This window comes from Morone saxatilis, unplaced genomic scaffold (assembly GCF_004916995.1).
Source record: "Morone saxatilis isolate NCDOM2014 unplaced genomic scaffold, NCSU_SB_2.0 Contig3, whole genome shotgun sequence".
Classification (NCBI taxonomy): domain Eukaryota; kingdom Metazoa; phylum Chordata; class Actinopteri; family Moronidae; genus Morone; species Morone saxatilis.
The window spans coordinates 16,107,743-16,134,190 of NW_023339873.1; the positions used below are offsets into that span (position 1 = coordinate 16,107,743).

Here is a 26,448-nt window from a genome sequence, read left to right on the forward strand (position 1 = left end):
AATTTACCAAAAATTATTAGTTGTTTATTTACATTTTTTTACTCATATTTATAAAATATTTTCTGTAAGCCTGGCAGATGGGCTATTTCTGGTGCCCTTTAATTTTTTATCCCAACCCAATCAATTGGAGGAAACCTTTCTCACTCCCCCACCGATCTCCCAAAATGATGAATCTTGTCGGTCCTGAGCATTTAAAAAGGAAATAAATCTCCCAAAACTGCTAATAAGGAGGTTTTTTTCCTTCAAAATATGGAAAACTTTGGAAACTTTAATCTTTCCCACTGGCTTGTAAAAGTCGTAATATAATGAATGGGGCATTATTGTCATTCTAGATTGTTGTTAAGTGGTTGGAAATTAGGAGATCGGGCTTTTCGGCCAGGGTCAAAGGATTGTCTGCTATTACAAAATGTGCACGGGGCAACGGCATTAACTGACATTTGAAGACGTGTCGTCTCGTAAAACATAAAAAACTGGGGCCAGGCTACCCTTCCAGGGCTGGGGCATAACAACGTTTTTTAAGCCACAAAGCCTTTTCTGGTTTTTTTTGGCCATTGTGTGCCTTATTTTTGCTGGCCGAACATATTTTTAGGGGCATGTTTTCGTTGTTTTTACTTAACTTCTTTTTTTCTTTTCTTGTTTGGCATGTTTTTTAAAAAAACCGAAACGGTGTCAATTAAAAAAAGGTTACAATCTCAAACCTAAGCCTCAGATTTTTAAAAAAAAAATGGGCCAGATGTAATAATTGGGTCACTTTGTTAGTTTAGAGGGATGGTTTACTAATATGATGCTGAAAACCACAATCACGGCTCAACAAAAAAACCCCTAAAGGCAATTTATTAATTCTAGTACCCAATACCCTGCTGTTTCTGTGAACTTGGCCCATTCTTTCTTTAACTTTCTTTTCAACAAGCCCATTGATTTTGGGAGGGGAAAGTGATAGAACCTTTTGTTCAAGGCCCAAACAGGTGGGCCCGCAAAACCACTGCCTGAAAACGGGCGCCCAATGGTCGAAAGTTTCCATAGAGATTCAGTAGTGGCAATGTGTTGAAAGTCCGCACTTAGATAAATGCAACACTCGACGCACGGTGTTACGCGCCCTTACTTACAAGGGGGGTTCCATTTGAATTTGCGGCTCCGGCCATTAAATCTCTTCCCTTCGAGCGAGGCAGTGTTTCCCAAAGGATTTCCAAGCAGATGCTTCTTTGGTGATGATTTTTTCGCTGATTATTTGGGGAAAAGGATTTTGTTGGAATTTCGTTATTTTTTTTTTCTTTCCTAAGAATGACGGATTGGGGAATTTTCAAAGAAAATTGGAGAAAAAAAAAACGAACGGCCAATCCTATAGATAAAAAAAACATTTTTCAAAAAACAATATTATTTTTTCTCATACAAACTACTGGGTAAAAAGAAAGATTGGTGGGGACATACAACAAGGAAATCATGGAATTAAGTGTATGCTGCAGGGAAAAATGGACACTTTTTTTGGAAGCCAGCTGTACTGTTTCCACCCCATGGTTGTTAGTAGGCCCTTGAGGAGGTGGAAGTGCCTACCAGTGATATGACGCGAAAGCTAGTGGGACTGTTCTCCTCTGGGATCAACCACATTCCTTCAGGCTACAGGGGGGTGCAGGAATTGCGAAAACGAACGGACGGTGACAGGAGACGTTGTACCGCGCGCATCCACCATCGCTCCATACAGGAGGGCACATGGAAGGGCGTGACTAGAAGATTCGGATGTGTGAAGCATGCTATGCAATTTTTAACTGGTTGTTTCATCTTTATTTTTCATATGTCTGGGTGGGAATCCCTTCTATATATTTGGTCTCAGAGTGCCAAAAGTCAAGTGTGGGTTTGGCCCTCCTATATGAATATAGTGCACCTTTTCCTACTGGCGGACCAATCTAGGGAGAATAAAAATGCTAGAGCCGCTTTTCTCTTCGTACTTGATATACACTGTTTATTCTTCTACATGTTGGAAGTTAATATTTTCCCCACTCTCGAGGCGATCGTATGAAGATACATATCGAAGCAGGTTCGTTCTCCTGCCGCAGCTTGTTGCAAGACTTATTTTTTCGCGTTCAGCAAGGAGTGCCACTATCTACCATGCAGCACCAGGATATCCAATTCAATTCAAGTTTTTTCTCATGTACTGAAGCCTCTCAGAGATCTGTGCCGATAGTGATGAATGGTAATGATCTTCGTAGGGACCTTTTTCCTATTTCAGGCCTCTAAAGGGGAGTAGGCAGGAGGAAGGGAGAAACGGCTTCATTAGCAAGTCTAGCGCCTTCCCTCCAAGGTGGCGCCCCGCCTTGCGAAGGGGTCCTTAATTGGGGGGCGGGAAAAAAGGAAAGTGGCGCGATGAGGGGTTGACAGAGGTTGTAGGTTTTTGGTGTTATACGCGCTGGGAGATTAGAAAGGTTCCTCACAGTGTGGACCTGACCTGCTCAAAAGGGCGTATGCTAACCCACCTCCATTGGTACTGCTATGACTTGCTTGCATTTTAAGCTTGCATAATACTCCACTCCACAGTTGTCAGCTCTTATTCAAGTGGTGTGTGCAAACATAAATGTTTTCCCATGTGTAAAAATTTAGACTAATAGATGGAAAGGTTACAAAAAGAAGAATTTAGGTTTTAGGAATGAAAAAGAACTTTTAGTAATGCCATTTCTTCAATACTCGCGGTGTTCCTATGAACAACCGGAGGGCTAATCTTCTTCTCTGTGTCAGATAATGAGCCGGGTAGCGGTTGACATTCACTCGCTCAAAGGCCTCCCCCGTCCCTCTTTGCTAGTGGGATCTCTAGTTTGATGTGCAGGATCTTCTGCCTTTTGGCATCTGACTTATGTCTCAACAACAGAACCCTGTTTAAGGATCGCGGGCCTCTGATAGACGGACAATGTATACGCAACAAACACTTCGCCTTGCTTAGATCCGATTGTTGTTTAGACCCTGCGATCTATTCCGAATCATCTTCCTTTCTCTTGGTTGTTCTTGGGACTTGTTAAACCCTCTGCTCGCCTACTGTAGAACAGTCGGGCTTGACTTGTGATGTTACTCCTGTTTAGTTGGCCGTAGAAGTGGATTTCTGTTTCCAATGGCAGAGCTAGTTTTGGTATTATGCTAAAATATAATCAGCCTGCCTTTCACTTTAAATATGAGCTACTGCCTTTGCTGTCACGTTTCACTTCGTTTTCTTCCGCGAAGTGTGTAGCGTATTGGGGGGGAAGGCACGGCAAACTTTTTATAGGGGTTTCTCATACTCATGGAGCGATATCGAATAGGAGCACACGGATTAAAAGGTCAATACAGCAACAAGTATTCCTCGCGGTGTAATCAAATGCTTACATCAAATATCAATATACTATATAAATAATAACCGTGCTTGTTGTCGGAACAGTATATTTCTCCTTCATACACATTACACACAGCTTTTACATAACAGAATACAATGGTAAGACGATTTAATTAGTTGGCCGGTTTGCATTCCTTAACTCATTTTTCTTTCAGAGACTCAATGACTCAGCCAGCAGATCCATAAGATAAACCAACAGTTCGCTGGTACTTCATAAATTCGGGTGTCTTCTTACAAAATCGCCACATCTATAGAATGCAACACAAGGCCTGACCCTCCGGTGCTTCGCGCTCTCATTTTTTAGGCACAAATTTGTCAGTAGGCCGGTTTTTCTATTTCTCAGAATGTTTCTTGGCTATAAGGCCTGGCGCCCGCTACGCCAATCCTAACGGAGACGTGTGGAGGAAGAAAAAAAAAACATAAGATAATATAAAGGAAATACTATACATATTTTCCTCCTTCCTCCAAAAAGATAAAAAAAAAAAAAAAAAAAAAAAAAAAAAAAAAATGATTAGTTGGATAGAGGATTTTACCAAAAAATATATATCATATTCATATAATAATTAATAAGAATCCAATTAAAAAATCTCTCGCGCCTGCCAATGTCAATTCTGGGTGGCGAGTGGTTTATGGAACTATGTGGTTCCAGCATCTTTCGTGGCCCCTTAAACTGAACACGCCGCGTTTAGTCTTCGGTCCGCTCTACTCGCGCGCTCTGTAAGTTGTAAGGGCGCCCCTAACATAGAATTTAGAAATACCCATGTTTTCGCGACGTTTTAGTTGACGTCTACAAGGATCTGTTGCTCGATGCTCTCTCTCAGTAGTTGAATTGTCGACGTTGAACATAGGATGCTCACACGCAACTTTGGACAAGATGTGTTGATCTTTTTATAACTAGCATGGTCTGGGAGGACATGTCGCGGGAAGAAGGAGTGCTTTAAGACAAATGATATAACCCAGCGAGTCTCTCTTAGTTGTGCTGTCGTGTTTTTGCGCTTTTCAGGGGTATAATATCTAAAAGCCTTTTTCTCCAACTACTGGTAAAGAGGGTGAAACAACGTGCATTACATCCCCCACAGTGGTTTATGTAAAGTGAACAGGCGGAGGCTGATATTGTACCATTATGACCTTGAATCCTAGCTCTGCATTGAATCAGAGTACACTTTACTGGGCATACACAGGTCATCTGAACGAATACATACAAGAGCTTGTCTACATGCCGATCGATAACACAAGTTTTCAGAACATTTACAGGGGCACGATGATCGGAAATAGACGGTTCGTAAACGCAACTGAATCAACCAGTCAATGTTTCTGTTAATCCAGTATAAGAACACGTTAAACAGGGTTCTTGTTGTAAATGAGTCAGCTGCAAAGCGAAATCTTGAATACTATAGAACAGAAGAGGAGCGGCTTTGTATGGTCGTTAACGGATTATCGGACAGAGAATTGCCTCCGTTTTCTACGAGTTTCATTATATTGTTATCTTTCCTACTAATCTTTTTGTACCTCTTTTCTCTTAGTCCTATTTACACATGGAAAAACACTTTTTTTCCACACTTGAAAGTTAAGTGGATGACTGTTTGATTGCAATGTATTAAAACAGGAAGTAGCGGTCATTTGAACCGTGAGTCAAGAGTCGTTACTCGTCGTGACCTTTTTCATCAAGAGTACACCAAACACACACCTGTCAACCTATCTTGTGCTTCAAAGTATATGGGTGGAGATAGCGCTCTCGCGCGCGCGGTATGACATTTTTTAGTAAAGTCCACCACTGGGGACTCTTGCTACTTGTATGTCTAATATAGTAGTTTTGTTAAGGTGTCTCGGTCCTGGCTTTCACGCACTCTCTGAGGCACGATAAAAAGGGAAAATAGTGGACTGAGATGCATGCCTCTTCTATTATCCCATTATCCTGAATTTTTGCTATGCTTTTGTATAAATTACAAAGGTTTGCAATATAACCATTTGATTGTGATTTTAGTTGTTTATTTCATGTGTTAGTTTGTGGCTTTCCTCGCCGCGTTTCTGAAGAGATAACGTAAGTTCTTTGAACCATATTGGCAGGACACCGCTTTTGCGCCGGTTGCATTGTTGAGAAGATTTTCTTCTCAAAGCTATAGAAGTAAACCCGGTTGCGCATGGCTCTTCAATCTGTTATTTCTCTTTATTTGGCACCAGTGAAAGTGCCCCAATCATTTACTATTTTGTGAGGTAAACAACACCTACTCTTTTGGATGACATTATAGGTTTCCCTTCCCAAAACGTTGGAAATACCAACTGTCGACACTTAACACTAAATTCTTGTTTGGTGCATCTTCCGTAATTTGCTTTTCTGCTCAATGCCGTTCCTAGCTACGTATTGAGGGTAATTGGTAGATCTTTTAATCATAGCTATAGCTTAAGGATCGTTTTTTACCTTCGTCGGTTCTGGCCGCAAGAAAACTGACACGCCTTCCCTTTTAATCGATTGTTGCTATCAGAGGCTTCCCAGCTTCCTCTAGATCTCGCACAGGATTACAACAGCGGAGATATGACCTATAGTTGACCTTCCCTCAACACATCTTCTTTCTCAACTTTTTTCCACTTCGTAATTTCTTTATTTCCCCCATGTCTTGCGCCAGTAGCATAATAACGTAGAATATGTGCAAAAGAGTACACTATTAATCATTATAATCGTGTTTTGATTCCCTCTATTTGCAGAAGAGTGTCTCAGCTCTTTCTCCCACGTACACGACACTCACCTGTTCTCTCTATTGACCCATTTCCTTCTCAGTCTATAGCGTCCTCGTTCTGCCTTTTTTCCTCTCTCCCTCACTTTCTCAAAATCCACCATAAGTTTAAACACTAGCGAGCCTGACTGTGAAAATCAAGCCTATACCTCAGGCTAATATGTAACCTAACTAGAAGAGTCTTAACGCTCGGTTTAATTGCGACCCGAGCTTAAGAGTGTAGGCCGTGTATGTGTAGAACAGGTCGGGGCTCAACACTGTGTTACATTGGGGGCCCGGTCGAAATATGTTCAGCACTATTCCAAAAGCTCAACACGGCAGGAGGCTTGGTATTATTTGTCCTGATGCCCTCCACTCCCCGTAGGCGGTCTGCTCTGCTTCCCTGCGGGCCGTTTTGTGTGGAGAGCTGGGAGACTAGATGGGCCGAGTGGCAGTGCAGAGGAGGGGGTCACATTCGGGTGTCTGTTTCGGGAGGACAAAACTTGTTTGTTTTTCGTCCGAAGTGCTAAATGTAAAGTTTTATGCTGTGTAGAGGCGATCTAGAGAGGCGGCGGGGTTGGGCGGAAAAGGGGGCGTGCTGCTCGGCATTGTTCTTACTACATGGGTGTGTTGGCTGACCGTGGCGGGAATGGCCAATGTTGTGAAGACTTCTAAGTCTGGCTTAGTTAGCGCTAGGAGTGCAATAGTGCTTTTTAGCGTTTTTGTGTAGGGAAGCCCTCCCCCCCTTCCTTGGCTGTGCCTCTCATCCCTTTTCTTCATCTCCCACTGCTTTCTTTCTCATCAGAGAGGCTGAACCGCTCCTTCCCCTGAGCTACAAGACTCAAACAATTACCCTCCCAACTTTGCTGCATTGCCTCCTCTCTACATATCTCCTCCCTCCCTTTCCTCTCTTCCCCCTCTGTCTTGCATTTGTCACCTCCTCTGCTGCTGTTCTTTATTCATTTATTCTTTTTTTTAAAATCTGCTCCACCAGGGGTTTGGCCTTAGCTTTTTCTTCAAGCTCTGACCTCTGTTTTTTTGATCCTTTCTCCCCATTATTTAAGTTAACCATATATGTCTTCACAGGGTACAGCTTAGGCCCTCCCCTCTGTGCCTCTTTCACTTGTTCTTTGATCCGCGCCTCAGTGTTACCAATCTCCTGTCTTTCTCGCTGTCTGTCCTAATCATAATGTATTTCTTGGACAGAGGTTAACCCCACTGGTGCAACTGTGATGAACCTACCTTAGTGGGGGATGTCTTGGTCATTCCGATTATGTGCCATCCTGATCTATATTGTATGTATGTCAACCCAGTGTCCGAAATTTGTTCTTAACCATAAAACCAAAAATGAAAACAGCTCCCCATATCTCAATGGTTTGTCAGGGGAGATAGTGGTGTGGTGTGTGTGTGTTGGTGTGTGTGATGTAGTGGTGTTGTGTCGTGTGGTGTGTGTGTGTGTGTTAACTTCTCCGTTTGAGTTATGTGGGTGGTGGCTGGTAGATTTTGGTCCCTCCCCTCCTGGAGAATTCAGTCCGACTCTCTAACGCTCCTGCCCTTTTGGAAATCAGTTCCAGGGACGTGCTGGAGACTTTTTTCAGGAATGAGTCACCAGGTTCCCTCTGCTCTCTTTTCTCCTTGCTAGGACGCAACCCAGCTCAAAAAGGCCCAGTTATCTGGAGCATGGAGGCTGTTCCATGTAGGAATGAAGTTTAGTGTGTTTTGGCCTGGTTTGGAGAGGGGCTTGCGTTGGCGTGCCTGTCAACGTTGCCCAGCGCGAGTAAAATGGGCCTCATTCTTTGGATGTCTGCAGCATTTAATATGCCGACTTTGTTATCGTACTTATTTCATGTGCCAGTAGAAGGCGGAATTTGCGCCATTTTTATGTGGTGTGACTGCTTGAAGAGGGATATATGCTACCATAACATAGGTTTAACTGTGTATTTAACACTTTTTTGAATTACACACGGCTGTGGAAAACTGGGAGGAGGAAACCTCACAGACGTGGGGATGTTTCCAGAAGTATTTTAGAAAGAGCTGGGCTGTTGGAGGTGAAACTCAGGACTAGGTTGGATACACAATACACACAAAACACCACTCACAACTGACACAATCTCCCAGGTGCTGGACCTTTGCCAGGAATTGTCAGGGAACTCCAGATGTGCACTCTTGGTATAGGACAAGTGTGTCGTAGTGTATGTGTTTTTGATGGCCTGGATGTTGCACAGCGTTCTGGGGTCTTGCAGTGGGGCCCCACGGCGGTAGGTCAGCTCTTGAGGGAGTACGAGCGTTGTGTGTGTGGTGGGTGTGTGTATATGGTGCTGCTCTTGAAACTGGACGAGTTCCCCACCCCCTGGGCATCACTAATGTCCTCAATCGTGGACTGGAAGGGAGCTCCCTACGTTCCCTCCCGCTTTGTACCGGACCCTTATGCGGCGCCTTCAGTTTTGGGAGTGGCCATGTCACAGTATCACATAGATAGGCCTCTGTTGAAGCACAAGATCAAAAGTGTCGGCTATTGTTTTGGAGCTGATATACCTTAAGATGAGCCAAGGCTTATTCGGTCGATTTTTGGGTGGCACTAGTCGGTGACATGCAGATTGCAACCACCTGACTGAGACCTCCCTCTCTACTAAAGCTCGAGGACTGCGGATGGTTGCGCGGCAAAAACGTGAATGGGCCTTATCGAAGCAGTGCTTTGATTTGTGCTGCTTCATGGCTGCTGAGAAACACCTGGTGGGTTCAACATGGGGGCGGACGCTTCTCGACTCACTCTGTATTTATAAAAAAAGGTTCATTCTGAATATTGTGAATCTGAATATCCTATTCCATTTCTGTCAATAGATCCCTAAATCTTCCACACTGGTCTTTTATATCATATAGAACATTTTCTGTCTAACCCCCTATTCATTTGACACATTTTGCCAGGCAGAGTGTGCTTTAACTTACCCTGACTGTGTGTGAGAAACCTTAACAATGTGGTTAAGTGGTGAGGTAAAAGAACTAAAGGAGGTGTGTGTGTGTGTGTGTGTGTGTGTGTGTGTGTCTCCAACGTAATCGGGTCCAGCTGTGGTCTTGAGTCACTGGTCAGTCGAAGGAGCAACTTGGCTCAGATATCACCTCCTCCTCCACATCTCCATCCATTCTTCATCTAATTACCAACCCTTCCAGCCCCTGCGCTCCTCAGCTCTCCCTCACATCTCTCTGGCTTCCATTGCTCCACAGGCAGCATTAAATCTGTGCAGGATTTCAACCACTTTTATTGTCCTTCATCCCCCTTTTCCGTCTTTCTCGTTCCTTCTCTCCTTTTTAAGATGATGGGTGCTTAACGCTTTTTTTTTTAATGGTCTGGTATTGTTTACCGCCTGGCTTCATAGATTCGGAGCGCGTCTTTTGATGTCTGGGTCAGTGTTTGTGCATGTCCGAGGCAATAATACTCTTAAGGAATAAAAACTTGGTTTTTATCCATCACTCATCCTCAAGATATGAAACTGAATCTGCGTCACAGTCACACACACACATTTGCAATAAACAAATAAAAAATTTATTGCCACAGTGTTGATGACACAGAAGGCAGTTTCACAATGCTTCCAAATTGTTGCTTAAATCTGTTATCTGTTTTTTCTGTCTGTGTCCAAACTTGTTAGGGGCCTTTTTTTTTTCTTCTAAAAGTCTCATATTCTCATTTGGTTGATCTTAGATGACATGAGTGAAACACACGGAGCAAAACCTTTTGGCTCACAATTCAGTTACGGCTCATTAGAGTCGACTCCACTCCTCTCTGCTTGCTGAGGCTTGCTGCTCCGTTCAGTTCAACTTGTAGTCTCCTATTGAAAGCCAAACGGATATTTGATCGTTCACTTGATTATAGTGATTTTCTGCTGAGGGTTCGGCTATGTTTGTTTTTGGCAGTCATGTCCAGTTTGGGTTTAAAAGTGCCAGTTTTAATCCTTTTGTATGCTTTGTATTCAGGTATTGCAGAAAATGATTTGCAGTAGCATAATCCTCGTCAAAGTGGAGCAGGACCACTTATCTGTTTATACTGTAATGAAATGTCTTTCAACACATTCGTAGTAGTCATAACACGAGCAACTCCGGATGAATTGTACTAAATTTGGTGATCTTTTAACTTCAGCAATCATAAGGTTAACATTTTAATTTGTCCAGTACTTTTGGTTTATGGTCAAATACCTGCTAAATTAATCAGTTTCACTTTTGTATAAAAAGTCCCCTTAAAATACAAAGCATTGAGAAAGACAAGTTTCCAGAAGACCACATGAGTTGATGCGTTTAGGCTGATTGTGTGCTATAATCTACCTTATCTTTTAAGAAAGACAAGGCAACACAAATATAAGTATGTGTTCAAATAAAGCCTCATAAATCCGTTGGAATCATGAACACCCCCATTGTTTCCCCTTCAGACGGAGCGTGGGGAATGGCTGCAGTTCCAGGCTGACCTACAAGTGGCGGTGTCAGTGGCAGACCGCCTGAGAGCCGAGGCAGAAGAAGAGCTGACTGCGCTCCGAACAGCGCACAAGGATGTTGAGAGGGAGCTGGCTGCTGCCCAGCAGAGGCAGAAGGAGGCCGATATGCAACTGGTCACCCTAAGAGGGGAGTTAAAGGAGAGCAGGCAGAGACTGGCTACTCTCACCCAGGCTCAAGGCAAAACTGACACCCAGGATCCATGTCAGGAACCAGTGCGGCCCAATGGAGAACCAACCAACAGCTCACAAAGCACAGAAGGGACCCAGAGGGGCAGGGAGAAGGGGGTGTACAAGTTGGGACGAGAAGGGGTGGAAAGCAGGGGTCAGAACGAAGTGACGAAGGATGTTGCAAGCGAGGAGGCTAGAACAGACTGTAAAGGTGTGACTAAGCGTTACCTCAGAAATGTGACCAATGAGGATAGGAGTGGAGAGGAGGGGCGATCCAACGAGACACGAAGGACATTAACCACTGAGAGGTCGAGGTGAGAAACAGTTTGACCTTTCTGGGGAATACACAAAAACAAATAGAATTTCTGCATCACATTTGTACATCATTTTGTGTAGGTGGCACTTTAATCTGTTCACACAGTTAGATATTTCAAAACAAAGCTCCTTTTTGTTGTCTTCTGCATTTTTTGTCTGTGACATTGCAGTCATAAATGGATACCAATCACCAAATTTGGTCAGGACTGTGATTGTGGTTTCTTTTTTTTATGTTGCACTCAACCCACAGGCCTCCACAGGGGCACTTGAGGACAGTTCCAACCGCTTAATTCATAGCTGGAGCCAAGTGGAACAGCTGTTGCAGAAAAAAATCCATCAAAAACAGATTGTTTGGTTTATTTGGTCTGTTCTCTAAACTATGTATTGAAATGTTGCAGAAGCCTGTCCAGATTACCTGCTTCTTCAGACACCCCCACCATGCAGAATGGAACTTCCCAGTCCAGTACTCCATCAACAGCTGGACCCACAAACAAGGTCAGATACTTTATCTAGAGGAAGAGCCCTCATTTTGGTTGTCAGCTAGGAAATGTTCACACACTTAATTCATGGTTTGCTGTTCATGTAATGATTTTAATTTGTAGAAATCTTTTTTGTTTTTAAAGAACTTGGGGCAACTAAGAGGCAGAAGAAGTCTGGATTGGCAAGACAGCAGGTTAAACACTGACACAGGTGTGTGTGTCCAAAATGCTTGTGTACAATGTGCCACAGTATGCTTGAGTTTGTGCTATAGCTGTTTTTCCTTTTTTATCCTAAAATTGGTAGGAGTTTTTGACCACAAATCTTGTTTGTATTGTACATGTGCACAAGGACGCACAATGTTATGGCATTAACATACAAGTGTAGCAATTAGAGCCTGACCGATATAGAATTTTTGCGGCCAATACTGATTACCGATATGTCCACTGATGTGGATATTTTAGCTGAAATAAAAAATCGACCTTTTCTATGTGAATTGTGCACCAATTTAACACCAATATGACTATGCAAAGACAAATACGTTTATTAAAGAATATTTAAGTTAAATGATTTTTGACATGGTAAATACATATACATACAACCAAGTGTAGTTGACATTGCTGAGAGGTGCTTCTTCTCTCTTACTGTGTGCTGCTTACCATAGTTTTGCAAATTGCAGTGCACTCAGCTGGATAACCTTTGCAGTGATGCCAGTATTTTACCACAAGCATTTTCCTGCTTTGTATAAAGGAATCGGCACATATCAGATAACCTATACCAATATGTCTGATATAGGTCAATATTTGCTGATCAGTATATCAGTCGGCCTCTTGTAGCAGTGTGCCATCAAAGGCTGGAGGCTCGTACACAAACCCACCGGTAGTTAATACCTCACTCTGAAGTTCCCTTGAGCTATGCAGAGCATTTTTGTGTCTTTTAGCTCGCTGTTTTGGTTTTACAAACCGTGTCTCTGTGTTTTTGGGATGTGTACATGGGCAGTTGTTTGCTAACTTGCTGCGTGCTACTTTATACAGTGAAAGTCAAGCTTGTTATGTTGCCCCCAACTGACCAAAAATCAATGAATGCCACTTTAAACGTGTAGAAGTTTGTGTATGTTTAAGGGTGGTATTGCTAAATCCTTTCCTTCCAACACTGCCTGGTGCAAGTGTTCATGACGGCAGACTGCTGGGTAATGAACTGTGGTTGCTTGTCTTTACAGGAAAACGTGAGGACTCTCTAAACAAGTACAACTCTTCCCTCACTGAGCTGCCTCCCATCAAGTGAGTCTACACACCCGCACACCCACGCACACACACACATTGAAAAACTATTCTGTCCAAGAGCCCAGTCCATTTGCTACATCCTGTGTAAATCTAATTACCCGTTCCGACCCAAGTACATTTGTCTGGTGACCTCATAAAGCTCCGTATTGGGGCCAGAACACCTCTCTTGCTTGAATCAATGTATTAATTAGGTTTTCTTTTCAATAACAGAGTCAAGTTTATGGCAAGATTCTTTTTTATTTTTTCACAAAAACCCAACTGATTATAACAGCAACCCCTGCAGTGTTGAAACCAAAAAAAATCTGAAGCCCTCAACAGTTTGTATCTTGTTGTTGTCAGGTCCCAGGATGGTTTCAACCTGCTGCTGCGTCGCCACGGAGGATCAAAGAGAAACTCACTGCTTCGCTGGTGTCAGAGCCGAACACAAGGCTACAAGGTGATCCCAGATATTTGCATATCTTTCTTGAAGCTGGAATAAGGGATATTTTATATGATCTTACACTGGTCTTGAAAAGCTAAACCAAAATGTAATGGATGTAACTGAATAACATTCAACAGATAATGTTGTATTGGTGATATTAATTGCTGGCCTAGCGTGGTTCAGTCAGGATGGACTAAGTGAAATAAGGGTTTAAGAGTTATTGAATAATGAATTTAGTTGATATCGTAAAATACACACATCATCTTTTGGTGTTTAGACTCCACTGTAGGGCTGTGTATTTGCAAGGTCTGGCAATTCAATATGTATCACGATACAGGGGTTACTAATCAATATATTGTGATATTGTAAGCAAGGCGATATATTGAGATTTTTTACAGTTGTCACAAATTGATACTATATCACAAATCAAGATATCGCAATACAATATTTAAAAAAATATTTTCTTACACCCGTACTCCACTGTCAGATAATTATGACAGAGGTAGTCACTCCATGCAAGAATGTCCCCCCAGTGGAGTCCTCGCTTTGATGGCGAAGAGGTGAAGAAAAATTTATCCTAGCTGAAGATCTGGATAGATCCATAATAGATCCGTATTATGTCATATGAAACGACAGCTGACAGCAGCAACAAAGGGAACAGAATGATTGGCGAGATGAGTGACTCACGATTGTTGTGGCAAAGATTGATTAAAGTCAATAAGGGGATGGCTTGCAGATTGCAAAAACCTAAAGAAATAGTGAAAGTTTGAGACTATATTTCATGATTACTTGTCCTAAACTTCATTTTGTATTGTGAGGATGATATACACATATGTAAAAGTATGTAGGTCCTGTGATTTATAGCGAATATGCTCTCATGCTAATCTAATTTGAAGAACCACTGGAAAAGTTTCTGGACTTTTCTCCCAACTTGAAAAGGTGTCTTACTGCTTTTGATGTTCGCACTAGGGAGTCGGAATTGTAGCCTCTCTTGAATGTATTGTGGTTCTCCTCCTCCACCTCCTTCAAATAGTTACCCACCAGAGTTTCAGTTGGCTACTGCAGCTTAACCCATTGATTCTCTTGTGTTACCATAATCTTTTGTCTTTTCTCCCCATGCAGAATATTGACATCACAAACTTCAGCAGCAGCTGGGCCGATGGTCTCGCCTTCTGTGCCGTCTACCATACCTACCTCCCTTCACACATCCCTTACAGCACTCTTACTCCAGAGAGCAAGGTAGAAACTGTGCCTGTTTAATGAAATGGACCAAGTGATTTATGGTGTACAACTTATCGACTTGTACTTTTCTTTGCAGAGAGAGAATCTCAACCTGGCATTCAAAACAGGGGAGACTGTTGGGATTGCACAAACTCTGGTAAGCCTCTTTGTCTTTTCTAAATAAAACAAATAATTTTACAGAAAAGCCTAATCTCACTTTTCTAGGTCAGATGCGAGGTTGATTTTGAGCCTATAAACTTATTATGAATCTTCTATCTACAGACGGTAGAGGAGATGCTGAGAGCAGGCGGTCCTGACTGGCAGAGGGTCCTGAGCTACGTGGAGAGCATCTACCGTCACTTTGAGATGTGACTGCTGGAGGTACTGACTTACAATCCCACCACAGTGGATCCTTAAGGACTCTTCAAAGGAAGCAACACAAGTTGGCTCCCTGAATACTATACTATACTTTTGTTGCTTGTCTGGAAACTGGAGAAACTGACGTTCTTCTGTTAGCAAAAAAGACATTCAAAGCTTCAATTTTCAACTTTTTCGACATTAAAATATTTTTTTCTGCTTGTGTTAAGTGTAGCATATCTTAGAAATAACAATGGCAAAAACTTGTTTGGTTGTCTCCATTTATTTTTTATTGTGACTTAACAGATGCTGGCTCAGGCAAGGAAAAATAAAGTGTGTTAATTGTTAGTGCATTGCATATACTTTCAGTATTTATTGAAAAATACGTACTGTTACTTCATACAGTCCACTATGAAGAATGAAGCATGCATTATGATTACATACAAACACATTTTCACAGCCAAGCGTATGTTTATGTAACACTGGACGAAAGTCTTTCCTGTCCTTATTTTATCAATACATTATTAAATAATATATACATTGATACCTGAAACATAAAAAAGTACTTAAGAAATTTGATTTTGCTACTGTGGATCGAAGTTCCATCTGCTTTGTTTTCTGTCACACATTACAGAAAATGTCTTCTGGCCAGGTGGAAGTGACAAGGTGCAAAGTATTGATTGGTTTACTGCCATCGGCTCCACAGTCAGTTTTACATTTTTGTTGTTGTATGCATTCTTATATTTTTAAAACACTTAATCAGCTGACATTTGGCATACATCAGTAGTGTGAAGAATTCAGATGCAGTGAAAGTATACAGCTTATCAGACTGAGTGAAATGTGTAGAGGTGAGAACCTGACCAACTGAGGAGGGGAAAATTAACAAAACCCCACCTTTTAATACAAAAAGTTAAATATAGTAGCTTTCAGAATAAAGACTACTGTTGAGCACCATAGATATTCAGAATATCTGGATCTTTTTTTATAGCATCCCTTTGAGGAACGTGTATGTACAGGTAGAGTTGCTGTAAATGTCTCCACACTGGTACTTCACTGGCCTAAAGTACTGTATTACACAATGTCCATCAAATCTGTAGGCAGTCCTTACACTGCACATTGTTTTATCTGCCAATATATTTTGCCTTTTAACCTTGTCTGTGATGCTCTGCAAAAATTCTCTTTTTCCTGGAACTTGTAGCACTCTGTAAATACGCACTTTTGTCAGCACTTTGTTGATGTAACAATACAATAATGTACAGTACAGACGTTACACAACTGTCTTCAAATGACTGGGCAGACATTCAGTCGTAAGGCTGCAGACCAGTTAGAAGATTTGTCAAGTTCAGATTTCTGTTTTTAAATGTGGCAGTGATCAAAATCTGAAAGTGCCTCCATGTTATCACAAGTGTGCCAGTGCTGTTTAGGTGCTCAGGGATGTGCATCACAGGAGTGACTTAGAGCAAAAGCAAATGCAAGCCTACACGTGCTTTGTGCATCCGGTTGCAACATCATCTCACGTCGTCACACCTGCATCCTCACATATGCACAAATTCCCCCTCATACCACGCCAGTGCTGAGAACCACTGAATAACTGGTCTGTTTTGGTTTTGACAACGGTTTTAAAGCCTTGAGTTTGTCTGCCAAATGTTGGAAAAATAATCCTTTTTTTTTTTGGTGGAAATAGACCATTGTAAAACATGTTTATATGTAACTAGTGTGAAAAGAAAATTATACCAAAGAAATAAAATGTTAATATGAAGCAAAGAATACTGTCTGTATTGTGTAACACAGTGACTGTCAAAGAATAACTCTCAACACTACCATGAAAAGACTGAACACAGAACATCCATTTAAGGGCTTTTAACCAAGATTCCCATCTCTTCCGGCTTTGTAAAGGTTATCATTGGAGGTGAATGAAACTCGTGTTTTAAGTTATGAGTTAGCTTGGACTCTACTACCCCCTGCTGGTAATGGTGAGTTAATACAGGTTTTTATTACTGCTGGATGTGCCTCAATGAAAATTTTAATTACTGCTTAGTGGTTAAAACGTGGTCTTACAATCTCAGCTCATCTGCTCCATGCTGCTATTTTTACTGCAAACTCTGTGTGAACTGTATTTTTGTGTCACACTTGCTTACAGTGCAAAATGCAATAATACAATATATGACATTCCTTTTCCCTCTTGCTCAGTTTAAAACTAAGCAAGAGGAGTAGCAATAGCTGTTCTGGATAAGGGATTGTTTGAACTAAGTAAACTGCATTTTGCTGACTTATCACCATTTTCTCCCAAGACAAAACCCCACTGACACACCACCATTCTTCCTGTGTTGTCACAAGGTAATTAAAATGTCCAGCCTGTTTATCACACAGTATAATATAACATAATATAGATTTGTGTTTCAAGAAGGCAGTATAAAGTATTAAAATGTTTACAAAAACACTGCAGATTCAAATATCAGCTTCTATTTTTTAGACTATTTTAGTTGAGTTGCATCTGACATTAAAGACTTTCTTCTCAGTATGGATGCAGTAATGCCAGAATGTGTCTGTGTGCTTGCTCTTGGACAGGACTGGGAATTGTCAAACCCTGAATAGACAGACGAGACGCATCCCCCTGGGCAAAGGCGTTAAGAGTGTGTGAATCCTCCCTATTTATGTGTATAGATCCTGGTGTGGGAGAAGTGTATGAGCATCAGAGTACGGCCCCCTGGGGCGTTAGTGTGAGGACAGGAGGTGGGGTTTTATAACACATCGGTCCAGGTCACTTGCGCTTCACGAAGCAGTCACTGTCAGTTTGGAGTCAACCAAAAGTTGAACGTGTTTTGAATGTAGGGGACAGAAGCATGGATTGGATCTGGACTTTGCTTGTGTGTTTGGGAGTTGTGTTTCCTGCTGTGCCTGGTTCGGCTCAGGATTCATCCAGGTAAGTGATCTGGTTTGATAATACAAACACGATCCGATCATTTTTGAATACCTGATTCAAGTTTTCTATATTAATACAGTTTTTATCTAATGATCCAACTTGTTTCACCAACCAGTAAAAAAACATTTCTCTTCTTTCTACTAGGACATGGTTTCTGATCTCGGGTCCAGAGGTGTTGCATGCTAGGACACCCACTCCGCTGGCTGTCACTGTCCTTGCTGACTTCCCTGGCAGTGTGATGGCTGAAGTGGCACATGGCAACATCAAAGTAGCCCAAAAAGAGGACTTCCAAGGAGGTGACAATTACATTAAGGTTTAGGGTTGATTTGCGTACTTACTTTTTGACTTTTAGAGAACTAATGTATCATTCTGTTGTTCAAGGCTTGACGACCGTCCTCACACTCCCTCCTGTGAGTATGAATCATTCTCTTCTTTTAATTTTTTTTTTGTTTCTAACAGATGAGAAAATAATACTTGGAAATGACTGAACGACCAAATGGATATGTTTGTTATACAATCTCTCCAGATTCTTGACTCTATACCCCAGGATTCCCTCTTAAATTTAACAGTCTGGGGCTACAAGGGGAATGATCTCATTTTCACTAACACCACCAGCCTCAGATTCAGCCTCAGGAATGTCTTCACCTTCATTCAAACTGACAAATCACGCTACCAACCAGGCAATACCGTCAAAGTCAGAATTGTGTCCGTTCAGTTGGATAACCGTCCATATGAAGGCAGAGTGGATATCTCTCTACAGGTAGGCCTCTGTCCTCTGTGTGAAAGAACAAAGCCAGAGGAGTTGAATAGATTTCTAGCGTGGTATTGTGTGGTGGTGGGAAATTTTACTGACATTCTTTTGTCTCGCACAGGATCCCAGTGGGAACCTTGTTGACAGGTGGGAGTCCACAGGGAATCTGGGGATTGTGTTGCGGGAATTCAGTTTATCGCAGACGCCTCCTCTCGGACAGTGGGCGATTACAACCACAGTGAACGTAGGATTGAAATATATAGAAATGGCTTTACCGTTGCTGTTTAAAAGACTGCTATTTGAATTGAATAAGAAAAGCACCTCATCACCTCATTTTGCCTCCCATTCTCTTCTCTACAGGGTGTGACTGATAAGAGAGCCTTCACTGTGGAGCATTATGGTAAAAGATTAGTTTATTGCAGTAATATTTTTTAACCATGTCAGTGGCTCTAAAGCATGTCACTGTTGGTCGGTTAGTTAGCCAGTTCACCACTTTGGTCAATACTGGTATATCTCAACAGTTATCGACAGACCATCCGTGACATTTTATACAGACATTCATGGTCCCCAGAGGAGGAATCCTACTGACTTTGATGGTCCCCTGACTTTTCCTGTAGTGAAACCATGACATTGACGTTGTTTTTCTCTATATCTCAACAACTACTGGGCAGATTTAAAAAATGGTATTCAGTGTATATATAAATTTATATTTATATATTAATATTGATATATATGATATTCAAGGTCCCTAGAGGATGGATTGCAAGTACCCCCATGTGCCTCAGCTGTACTTTGTGTTTAGTGTTAATTAGCCAATGTTACTTTTTAAACTAACAGCATAACATTGCTATGAAATGTTCTAAATCAACATGTTAGCATTGTCACTGTTAAGTAAACTTACTGTTCACATTTTTTACTGACTGGTGTTGCAGAGCATCACTTTAAAGTACTGCTGAAGACGCCTGCTCAGGTCCTGGTTGGAGATCATATTTCAGGATCAGTGAGAGCGCTGTGAGTTCGTTTAGCTCATGCAAATCAGTAATATCACATTTATGCATTTGTTATGTATAAGTGAGTATGCAGCAGTATTTTTTCTCTCTAGGTATCCCAGTGGACAACCTGTGCAAGGAACACTAGATGTTTCAGTTACATTGGCGTCTGTTATGCACACTGCAGCTTCTTCGCCCATGCAAATACAGACTAAAGAGGTGAGGTTTTATTGTCCTTGTAGCTCATTTATGAAAGAATTGGCACTACAAGTAGGCTCTCTGTGCTTATAGCAAGCATTTACGGTTAAAGTATCTGCATACTCAATGACATTGGCTAACCAATGTGTTTTCAGATCTATGGGTCAACACAGTTTTTCTTCAGCAAAGATCTGCTTGAAGCCCTTCACGCTTTATCAGAAATTAGCAGTGGTGTCCAGCTACATGTTGCTGCCTGTGTTACTGACAACTCCACAGGTGAGATATATATTTTGAAACTATATTAATTTAAGCATAGTACAAATTTTGGTTGCATCCTCACACCGTTCTGCTACATCATTCCTTGTCACCCAAGGACTTAAAGTGAACAAAACAGTCGAGGTCCACCTTATGAAGAACACATTTCAGCTTGCGTTCCATGATTTTCCACCTACACTAAAGCCATCTTTAAACTTCTCTTCAAAAGTGAGTAAATGATTATTCTGTGTATTTGACATGTATCTTAAACCGTATCATGAACTAACTACGTCTCTGTTTCTATTCTTCTACACAGCTAAGGGTCTCTAGATATGACAGAAAGCCACTCAGCTCAGTGGATCTGATGCATTCTGCTGTGATCAAAGTCACTCAGAGAACCTCCACGATGAATGCTAAAACTACAACTCTGACACTGCCAGTGCCTGAGGACGGGAGCATCCACATTAAGTTTGAATTACAGGATCAAGTAGCGATGCTTTTTATTCTGGTGAGTATGTTGATTTACAGTACCTGGAATGTCGGTCCTCCGGGAAAAGCAGTGTTGGGTAGTTTCGATGAATGTAAGATGAGTAGTTTTAGTACAGTAGCGTTACACAGACTCCTAAAACAGATTATAAAACAGATTTCAGTGTGTGAGGTTTACTTTCCTTAATGTCTGAGAAAAAAACATCAGCAAAAAGAACACACAAAGATTGATGATATCTTTTATGTCACCTATGTGATTATTTTAGACGGTTTATATTTTCTATATCTTGTGTTTATATTCAGGCAAGATTCCAATCCACTGAGGAAACTCTGATTGTCTACAGCAATTACTCCTCTCCTACTGGCTCATATATTCAGATCTCCCCAGTGAACACCTTACCTGCACAGGTAACTCTAAACCTATATATTGCAGTACAAGGAATAATACAGCAAACATTCCTAAATTATGTTTTTTATTATGAAACCAAGATGTAATTCACATAATATTTTTCACCTCCAGATTGGATTGCCTCTTCAACTAGACGTGGAGAGCACATTTCAACCAACTAAGCTTCACTTTGTGGTATGTTTGGTCAAATGTATCCAATAATGTTATGCCATCTGCAAATAACATAACCAGGCATTTTCTTTTCTGTCTACATGAAGAACATTGCAGAAAGAGTGCTGTAGAACTTGTAGACACACTATCCTACTGTCTGTGAGAATTGTATAACCTACAATGTCTTCTAATATATGGTAATATTTTCACATGACCAGAAGAAGGGAACAATTAGCATTTGTGCCCACACAACCTCCAACACTGGTGTTGAGTATGGAGTTAATTATTTTTACTTGCTATGAGAGGTATTGCTATAGTAAAATATGCTACACAGTAAGTGTAGAGATCATTATGGGAACTCAAACAAATACTTCCCTTTTTTTGTTGTACTTTCAGGTGAGCTCTGGAGGTCAAGTGGTGGCCGCTGGGACAAAAACTTCCTCCTCTTTTTCTCTGACGCCAACAGTGTCCTGGTCCCCCGAGGCCTGTGTCACTGTATACTGCATCCTCTCTGACGGAGAGGTCACCAGTGACACAGCATACATACCCATCAACCATCACTATGTACTTTAATTTTATGTTTTTTCTGTGTATTCGTATTATTTTAGTAGATGCATGATTCTCCTTTGCATTCTTGTGAAAGCGTGTGCGTTTGATTTCCTCAGGTGTCTTTAAATTGGAGCAGTGTCAAAGCCCAGCCAGGTGAGCACGTATCGCTCACTGTGACTACTGTCGAAGCCAAGTCCCAGGTAGGAATCGTGGTAATGGGGTCACATGGTGATGCTCCCCAGGCTGACCTCAACTTGAAAGTGGAGCCGGTATGACAACCCTTTTGATTTGCCAAAGGTTGAAAAGTTTATATCTTCATACAAAAGGGCAAAATATAATCTCCAAAACTTCTGTGAAGGCATCTGTTTAGATACTGTCAGATTTGTGTCATTTCTCCTTTGTCCATCTCACAGTCTAATTACAAGGAACCATTCTTCCCACTCTCCTTAATATGGTGTAAATTACTCCTAGACCTATTTCCAGTTCAATACTGTATGGGTATTAAGCGTGTGACCATCAAACCGGCTGGTCTGGCTGTAACCTATCCGTCTTCTTTGTAACAAGTTGACTCTGCTGTTTCTAAGAGCTGGTAACTCTAGTGTGTTGGGTGCAGGACCTGAGGGTTATTGATGGGTACATGGTGGAGGAAACAAAGCTTCAGAATGTTAAGATGGCCTTTCCTCATCTCCAAAGCTCTGGCGCCATGTATTGTGTCCGGTAGAATAGATACTTTTTAAAAAGCAAGATCACTTCAGGCATCTAGAGTTTGTTTTACATCTTACATCACCTGCCAAGACTCACACTAATGTTGCATGATCTCATAGTGACCTCTCAGTACAAGTTTTAATGTCAGTTTATAGCTGTATTTTAGTGGCTACTCTAACAGATTTACCATTATATTTTTTTTGTGTGTCTTTCATACCACAGGAATGTAATATTAGGATGCTGACCAATGCCAGACTATATATATATAAGAAACGGCAGCCCGATGGACCCAAAAATGGTATGATAATAAATAACACAGTGAATCAATGTGATCCTTTTTAATATAGCATCTACTTTCTATAGTATTTGGAGTCCCTCTTGTGGTCATTTAGCATATTGGATTGGTCCCACAACATCAATATTACTAGATTTATTCTTCACTTTTCAGATATTTCTAAAATCTGAGCTTCCTCTGAGCTCTTCTCTCTCCTCTTTGTGTTTTTCAGAAGGAGATTCCCTCATGGTAGAGAAGTACTGGAGCTACTGGATGGAAGCCACTGAATCATTGCTGTGGTTAGACAATAGTGTTAGGTGAGTGTTACATATGCTGGCAATGGGTAGGTGATTTAAATGAGTGATCAGTATTGTCAAATATGGTTCATTACATGAACACATTTATGACAGAACCTGCTAAATAAATTCAGTATGATGCTTATTTCTGTCAGTGATAAGTCATGGACCACTGGGAAGATAACAGTGCCAGATGGTGTTACTTCTTTGAGAGCTGTTGCACTGGTGATGTCAGACAACCTGGGTTTGGGCTTCACTCCTCTGCCACAAATGGTAACTAAATACTCACTTTGTTCCTCTATATACCTGTGATGTTCCTATTTTCCTCAAATCAAATTTCCTTTTGCAAAGAGGATGTTGTCCTCATTAGCCTGTACTGAAAAAGAGATTGACGATTGTCAGTCCTTCTCATTGCTGTCACTTACAAATTCTAAAACTTTAAGTCTCGTAAACAAAAAACCACTTTGTGAAGCTTTAAGAATTTTCTATGAAATCCAGCTGGATATTTTGATGGTATTCATCATTTTTCTGGGTAATTATAATGTCAAAACAAGAGCCTACAGCCATGCTAGTGGCTCTGTGAGGCTGCACAACTTCCGCCTGCTAACAATTAATGTTTTTGCCAATCCAGATGTTTCAGTCTGGACCAAAGTGGTGGGCTGACTGACTGACATCGCCATCCCCAGACCCACGCTGCTAGCATGGCTATCTATATAAAGTGGTCTTTATATATCAATGTGAAAATGCTACACAACTTCTCCTTTAATTAAATATAACCTAATCTATAGTAGTATGAACTGTCTGGTTGGGGCTGTAATGCTGCTGGCAGGAGCCCTGTTCCTTAACTTTTAATATTTACTGCCAACAAAAGTTGCTTTTAAATTGGTTTATGTTCTGTCATTCACAGTTGAGCGTGTCCAAAGATTTTTCAATGTCTCTGGATGTGCCATTGCACCTCATCAGAGGAGAGGAGATTGTGCTGGATGTGAACATCATCAACCATTTAGAGCACGAGATAGAGGTATGAAGGACTAAATGTGGGAAACATGCAGACTAAAGTAGGACTGGTAAATTATCTGACCTGTTGCACAAGCTTTTTGTGTTGTAAAAGATTGTGCTCACATATGTTTCTCTCCACAGGTCATTGTGCTGCTAGCACAGAGTGAGGACTTTAAGTTTGTTTTGACAGACAGAGGGGATGTCTCTGTGGTAAATGCCCAAAAACTCACTTTAGGAAGTCATGTGTCTGCTTCGGCGCTGTTTCCTGTGAGGCCTGTGACTCTGGGCGTGATGGAAATATCTGTGGACGCCGTATCTTCAGAGGCCACAGACAGCCTTGTTCGGAGAGTGCTTGTGAAGGTGTGGTATGATGGAAACACTGAATAATATCTATGAATTGAATGGGCGAAGTCTAACTTAATGAGGTTGAAGATAGTGGGTTTGTGGCTCAAATCCTCTTTTTTTTTTTTTTTGGGCTATGCATGTGTCATTAATAAAGTGTATTTAGACCTAAGGATGCAGTATGAAATGCATGGTGCTACGTGGCATATGGTTAATCCTATGATAACAGTGAATTACTTCCATGTTCCTGAAGCCTGAGGGAGTTGAACAGTCCTTCTCACAGACTCTTTTCCTGGAGCTGGCACTAGAGAAACAAAGCAGTTCCAGCTCCGTCTCCTTCTCCTTTCCACCAGATGTGGTACCGGGCAGCCAGAGGGCCCATGTGGCATTGGTTGGTATGTCGATCATTTGTCCTCCCTGTTGTGCCAATGGCAGTTCTATCTGAGTGCTGTTCATGTTTGCTTTTAGTCAATTAGGCATGTGTAATATGTGCCCTCATTTTTCTTTTGTGTTTAGATGATGAGCTTGTGTATATGCGCATCGTATCAGTGCTGTCCTGAAAACATTTAGATACTGAATGTTGAAAAATGGAAGCGATGGACATCAAACATAAACCAGCTGTCAGGCTGTTTGGCTTGGCTCCATTCAGGTCAAGGGGTTGTCGTGGTTAAAAGGCAAACCTCAGTATTTCCTCAGTTGGAGCCAAATTTGTGGTTTCTGTACTTGTACTACATTTTAGGGTTTTCCTGCAAGTATTTATCATTTAGTAATACTACTTCTTCTCAGTACCAGAATGCACAAATTGCATTAATATCATATTCCTTGACAGTAGTGTGTAGTAGTATGGTAAAGGTGGGAAAACTTACTCAGATTCACAGTACAGACACTTTCTGTCCCTGTTAATAAAAGTGTTAAATTCTTCCTCCTTCCCTCCATTGCTTCTCACAGGTGATGTCTTGGGCTTGTCCATCAGCAACTTGGATTTGCTGGTTCAGCAACCGATTGGCTGTGGGGAGCAGAACATGATCCACTTCGCTCCAAGTATTTATGTTCTCCAGTATCTGGATGCATCGGCCCAGGACAACAAGGAGATCAGGAGCAGGGCTCTGGGCTACATGATGGAAGGTAATCAGCCTTTATATGAGTCACGGACATTCAGTAAATGTGCTGTATAGTAATCTATAAGCAAGCATGCTACTTAGATGTACTAGGGCATCTTTTGAGTGATGTGTTCAATTTTCTGCTGCCAGGATATCAGAGACAACTGTCCTACCAACGATATGATGGTTCATTCAGTGCTTTTGGAGCCAGTGACTCCTCAGGTAGCACATGGTAGGTCACCAAGCGAAGCTTTCGGCTTTCTTTTCTGAGAGGACATCATGTTGTGTTAGTTTAGAAGGTACGAAAATGCTTTAATTGCTCTGTCTCTAATGCTCCTTCTCCTTTCTGTGGTCCCAGGTTGACAGCCTTTGTGCTGAGATGCTTCCTCCAGGCTCAGGCCTACATCCCGATAGACCAGAGTGTCCTCACCATGGCCAGTATTTGGCTCCTGAAACAGCAGGGGCCTCAAGGAGAGTTCAGTGAGATGGGCAAGTTGATCCACACGGAGATGCAGGGAGGACTGGATAATGGTCCAGTGGCACTCACTGCCTATGTACTGATAGCACTGCTGCAGGACGAGAGCTATGTGGTGAGTCAGGAGAGAAATAATAGTTTGAGTATGTCATATTAAAGTATATGAGGAAAACAAGTCAGTAATGATCTTCTGTATGGCTCCTTTGTGTGAAGGACATGTACGCAAGTAATGTGTCCCTGGCCCAGAAGTACCTGGAGGACAAAGTGTCCAGTGGAAGGGTCAGTAACTACAGCCTGTGTCTAGTGGCGTATGCCTTAGCTCTGGCCAATAGGCCTGTGGCTGGCATCGCCCTGGATGAGCTCAACAGGAGAGCAGACTACAAAGGTAATTTAGTAAAGGACTCTGTTGTATTATGTTCAGGATCGTGCAAAGGGCACACTATTTTAATATCTTACTATTATAGATCCTATTCGTCATTTTTGTCTAATTGTTGTTTGAGACTGGTGCATTACATTCTATGTAACTGGCAGATGTCATTTTAGCACTGCCCTAATGTGAACTTACCAGAAATGTGGTACCCTGACCCCGTTAAATGATGGGATGACCATTATGTCAAGTTTTAGGTTTTAACTTTGCAATTGCTTTTTGTCAGGTATATTCCACAGCCTTACATCGATGTTTAAAGGGGAACTTCGGCAGATTTTTACCCTAGTCTTGATCACTAGAGGTCACCGAGTACTGTCGATAGGAAAAATAACAA

At 41.6% G+C, this 26,448-nt stretch overlaps 2 protein-coding genes across 2 annotated transcripts in view; both read left to right on the forward strand.

The window, feature by feature from the left end:
- The window catches only part of si:ch211-195o20.7 (cytospin-A), a 22,900-nt gene extending 7,160 nt beyond the window's left edge, over positions 1–15,740 (forward strand). The window contains exons 5-12 of the mRNA XM_035674379.1: positions 10,482–11,026; positions 11,426–11,522; positions 11,651–11,717; positions 12,724–12,784; positions 13,127–13,223; positions 14,331–14,447; positions 14,527–14,586; positions 14,712–15,740. Coding sequence (XP_035530272.1) covers positions 10,482–11,026; positions 11,426–11,522; positions 11,651–11,717; positions 12,724–12,784; positions 13,127–13,223; positions 14,331–14,447; positions 14,527–14,586; positions 14,712–14,801 — 1,134 coding nt within the window. The 3' untranslated portion in view covers positions 14,802–15,740. The remainder of the gene's footprint in view (positions 1–10,481; positions 11,027–11,425; positions 11,523–11,650; positions 11,718–12,723; positions 12,785–13,126; positions 13,224–14,330; positions 14,448–14,526; positions 14,587–14,711) is intronic.
- A 1,889-nt stretch (positions 15,741–17,629) lies between these two features.
- Positions 17,630–26,448, forward strand: part of LOC118337398 (CD109 antigen-like) — a 13,178-nt gene continuing 4,359 nt past the window's right edge. Inside the window, exons 1-25 of the mRNA XM_035674385.1 lie at positions 17,630–17,709; positions 17,854–18,005; positions 18,091–18,119; positions 18,236–18,469; positions 18,582–18,704; positions 18,821–18,860; positions 19,393–19,471; positions 19,563–19,668; positions 19,803–19,923; positions 20,021–20,130; positions 20,219–20,410; positions 20,692–20,796; positions 20,909–20,971; positions 21,344–21,511; positions 21,613–21,765; positions 22,424–22,499; positions 22,708–22,792; positions 22,927–23,044; positions 23,679–23,792; positions 23,912–24,130; positions 24,366–24,507; positions 25,061–25,237; positions 25,363–25,444; positions 25,571–25,802; positions 25,901–26,072. Of these exons, the coding sequence (XP_035530278.1) occupies positions 17,630–17,709; positions 17,854–18,005; positions 18,091–18,119; positions 18,236–18,469; positions 18,582–18,704; positions 18,821–18,860; positions 19,393–19,471; positions 19,563–19,668; positions 19,803–19,923; positions 20,021–20,130; positions 20,219–20,410; positions 20,692–20,796; positions 20,909–20,971; positions 21,344–21,511; positions 21,613–21,765; positions 22,424–22,499; positions 22,708–22,792; positions 22,927–23,044; positions 23,679–23,792; positions 23,912–24,130; positions 24,366–24,507; positions 25,061–25,237; positions 25,363–25,444; positions 25,571–25,802; positions 25,901–26,072 (3,172 nt within the window). The remainder of the gene's footprint in view (positions 17,710–17,853; positions 18,006–18,090; positions 18,120–18,235; positions 18,470–18,581; positions 18,705–18,820; positions 18,861–19,392; positions 19,472–19,562; positions 19,669–19,802; positions 19,924–20,020; positions 20,131–20,218; positions 20,411–20,691; positions 20,797–20,908; positions 20,972–21,343; positions 21,512–21,612; positions 21,766–22,423; positions 22,500–22,707; positions 22,793–22,926; positions 23,045–23,678; positions 23,793–23,911; positions 24,131–24,365; positions 24,508–25,060; positions 25,238–25,362; positions 25,445–25,570; positions 25,803–25,900; positions 26,073–26,448) is intronic.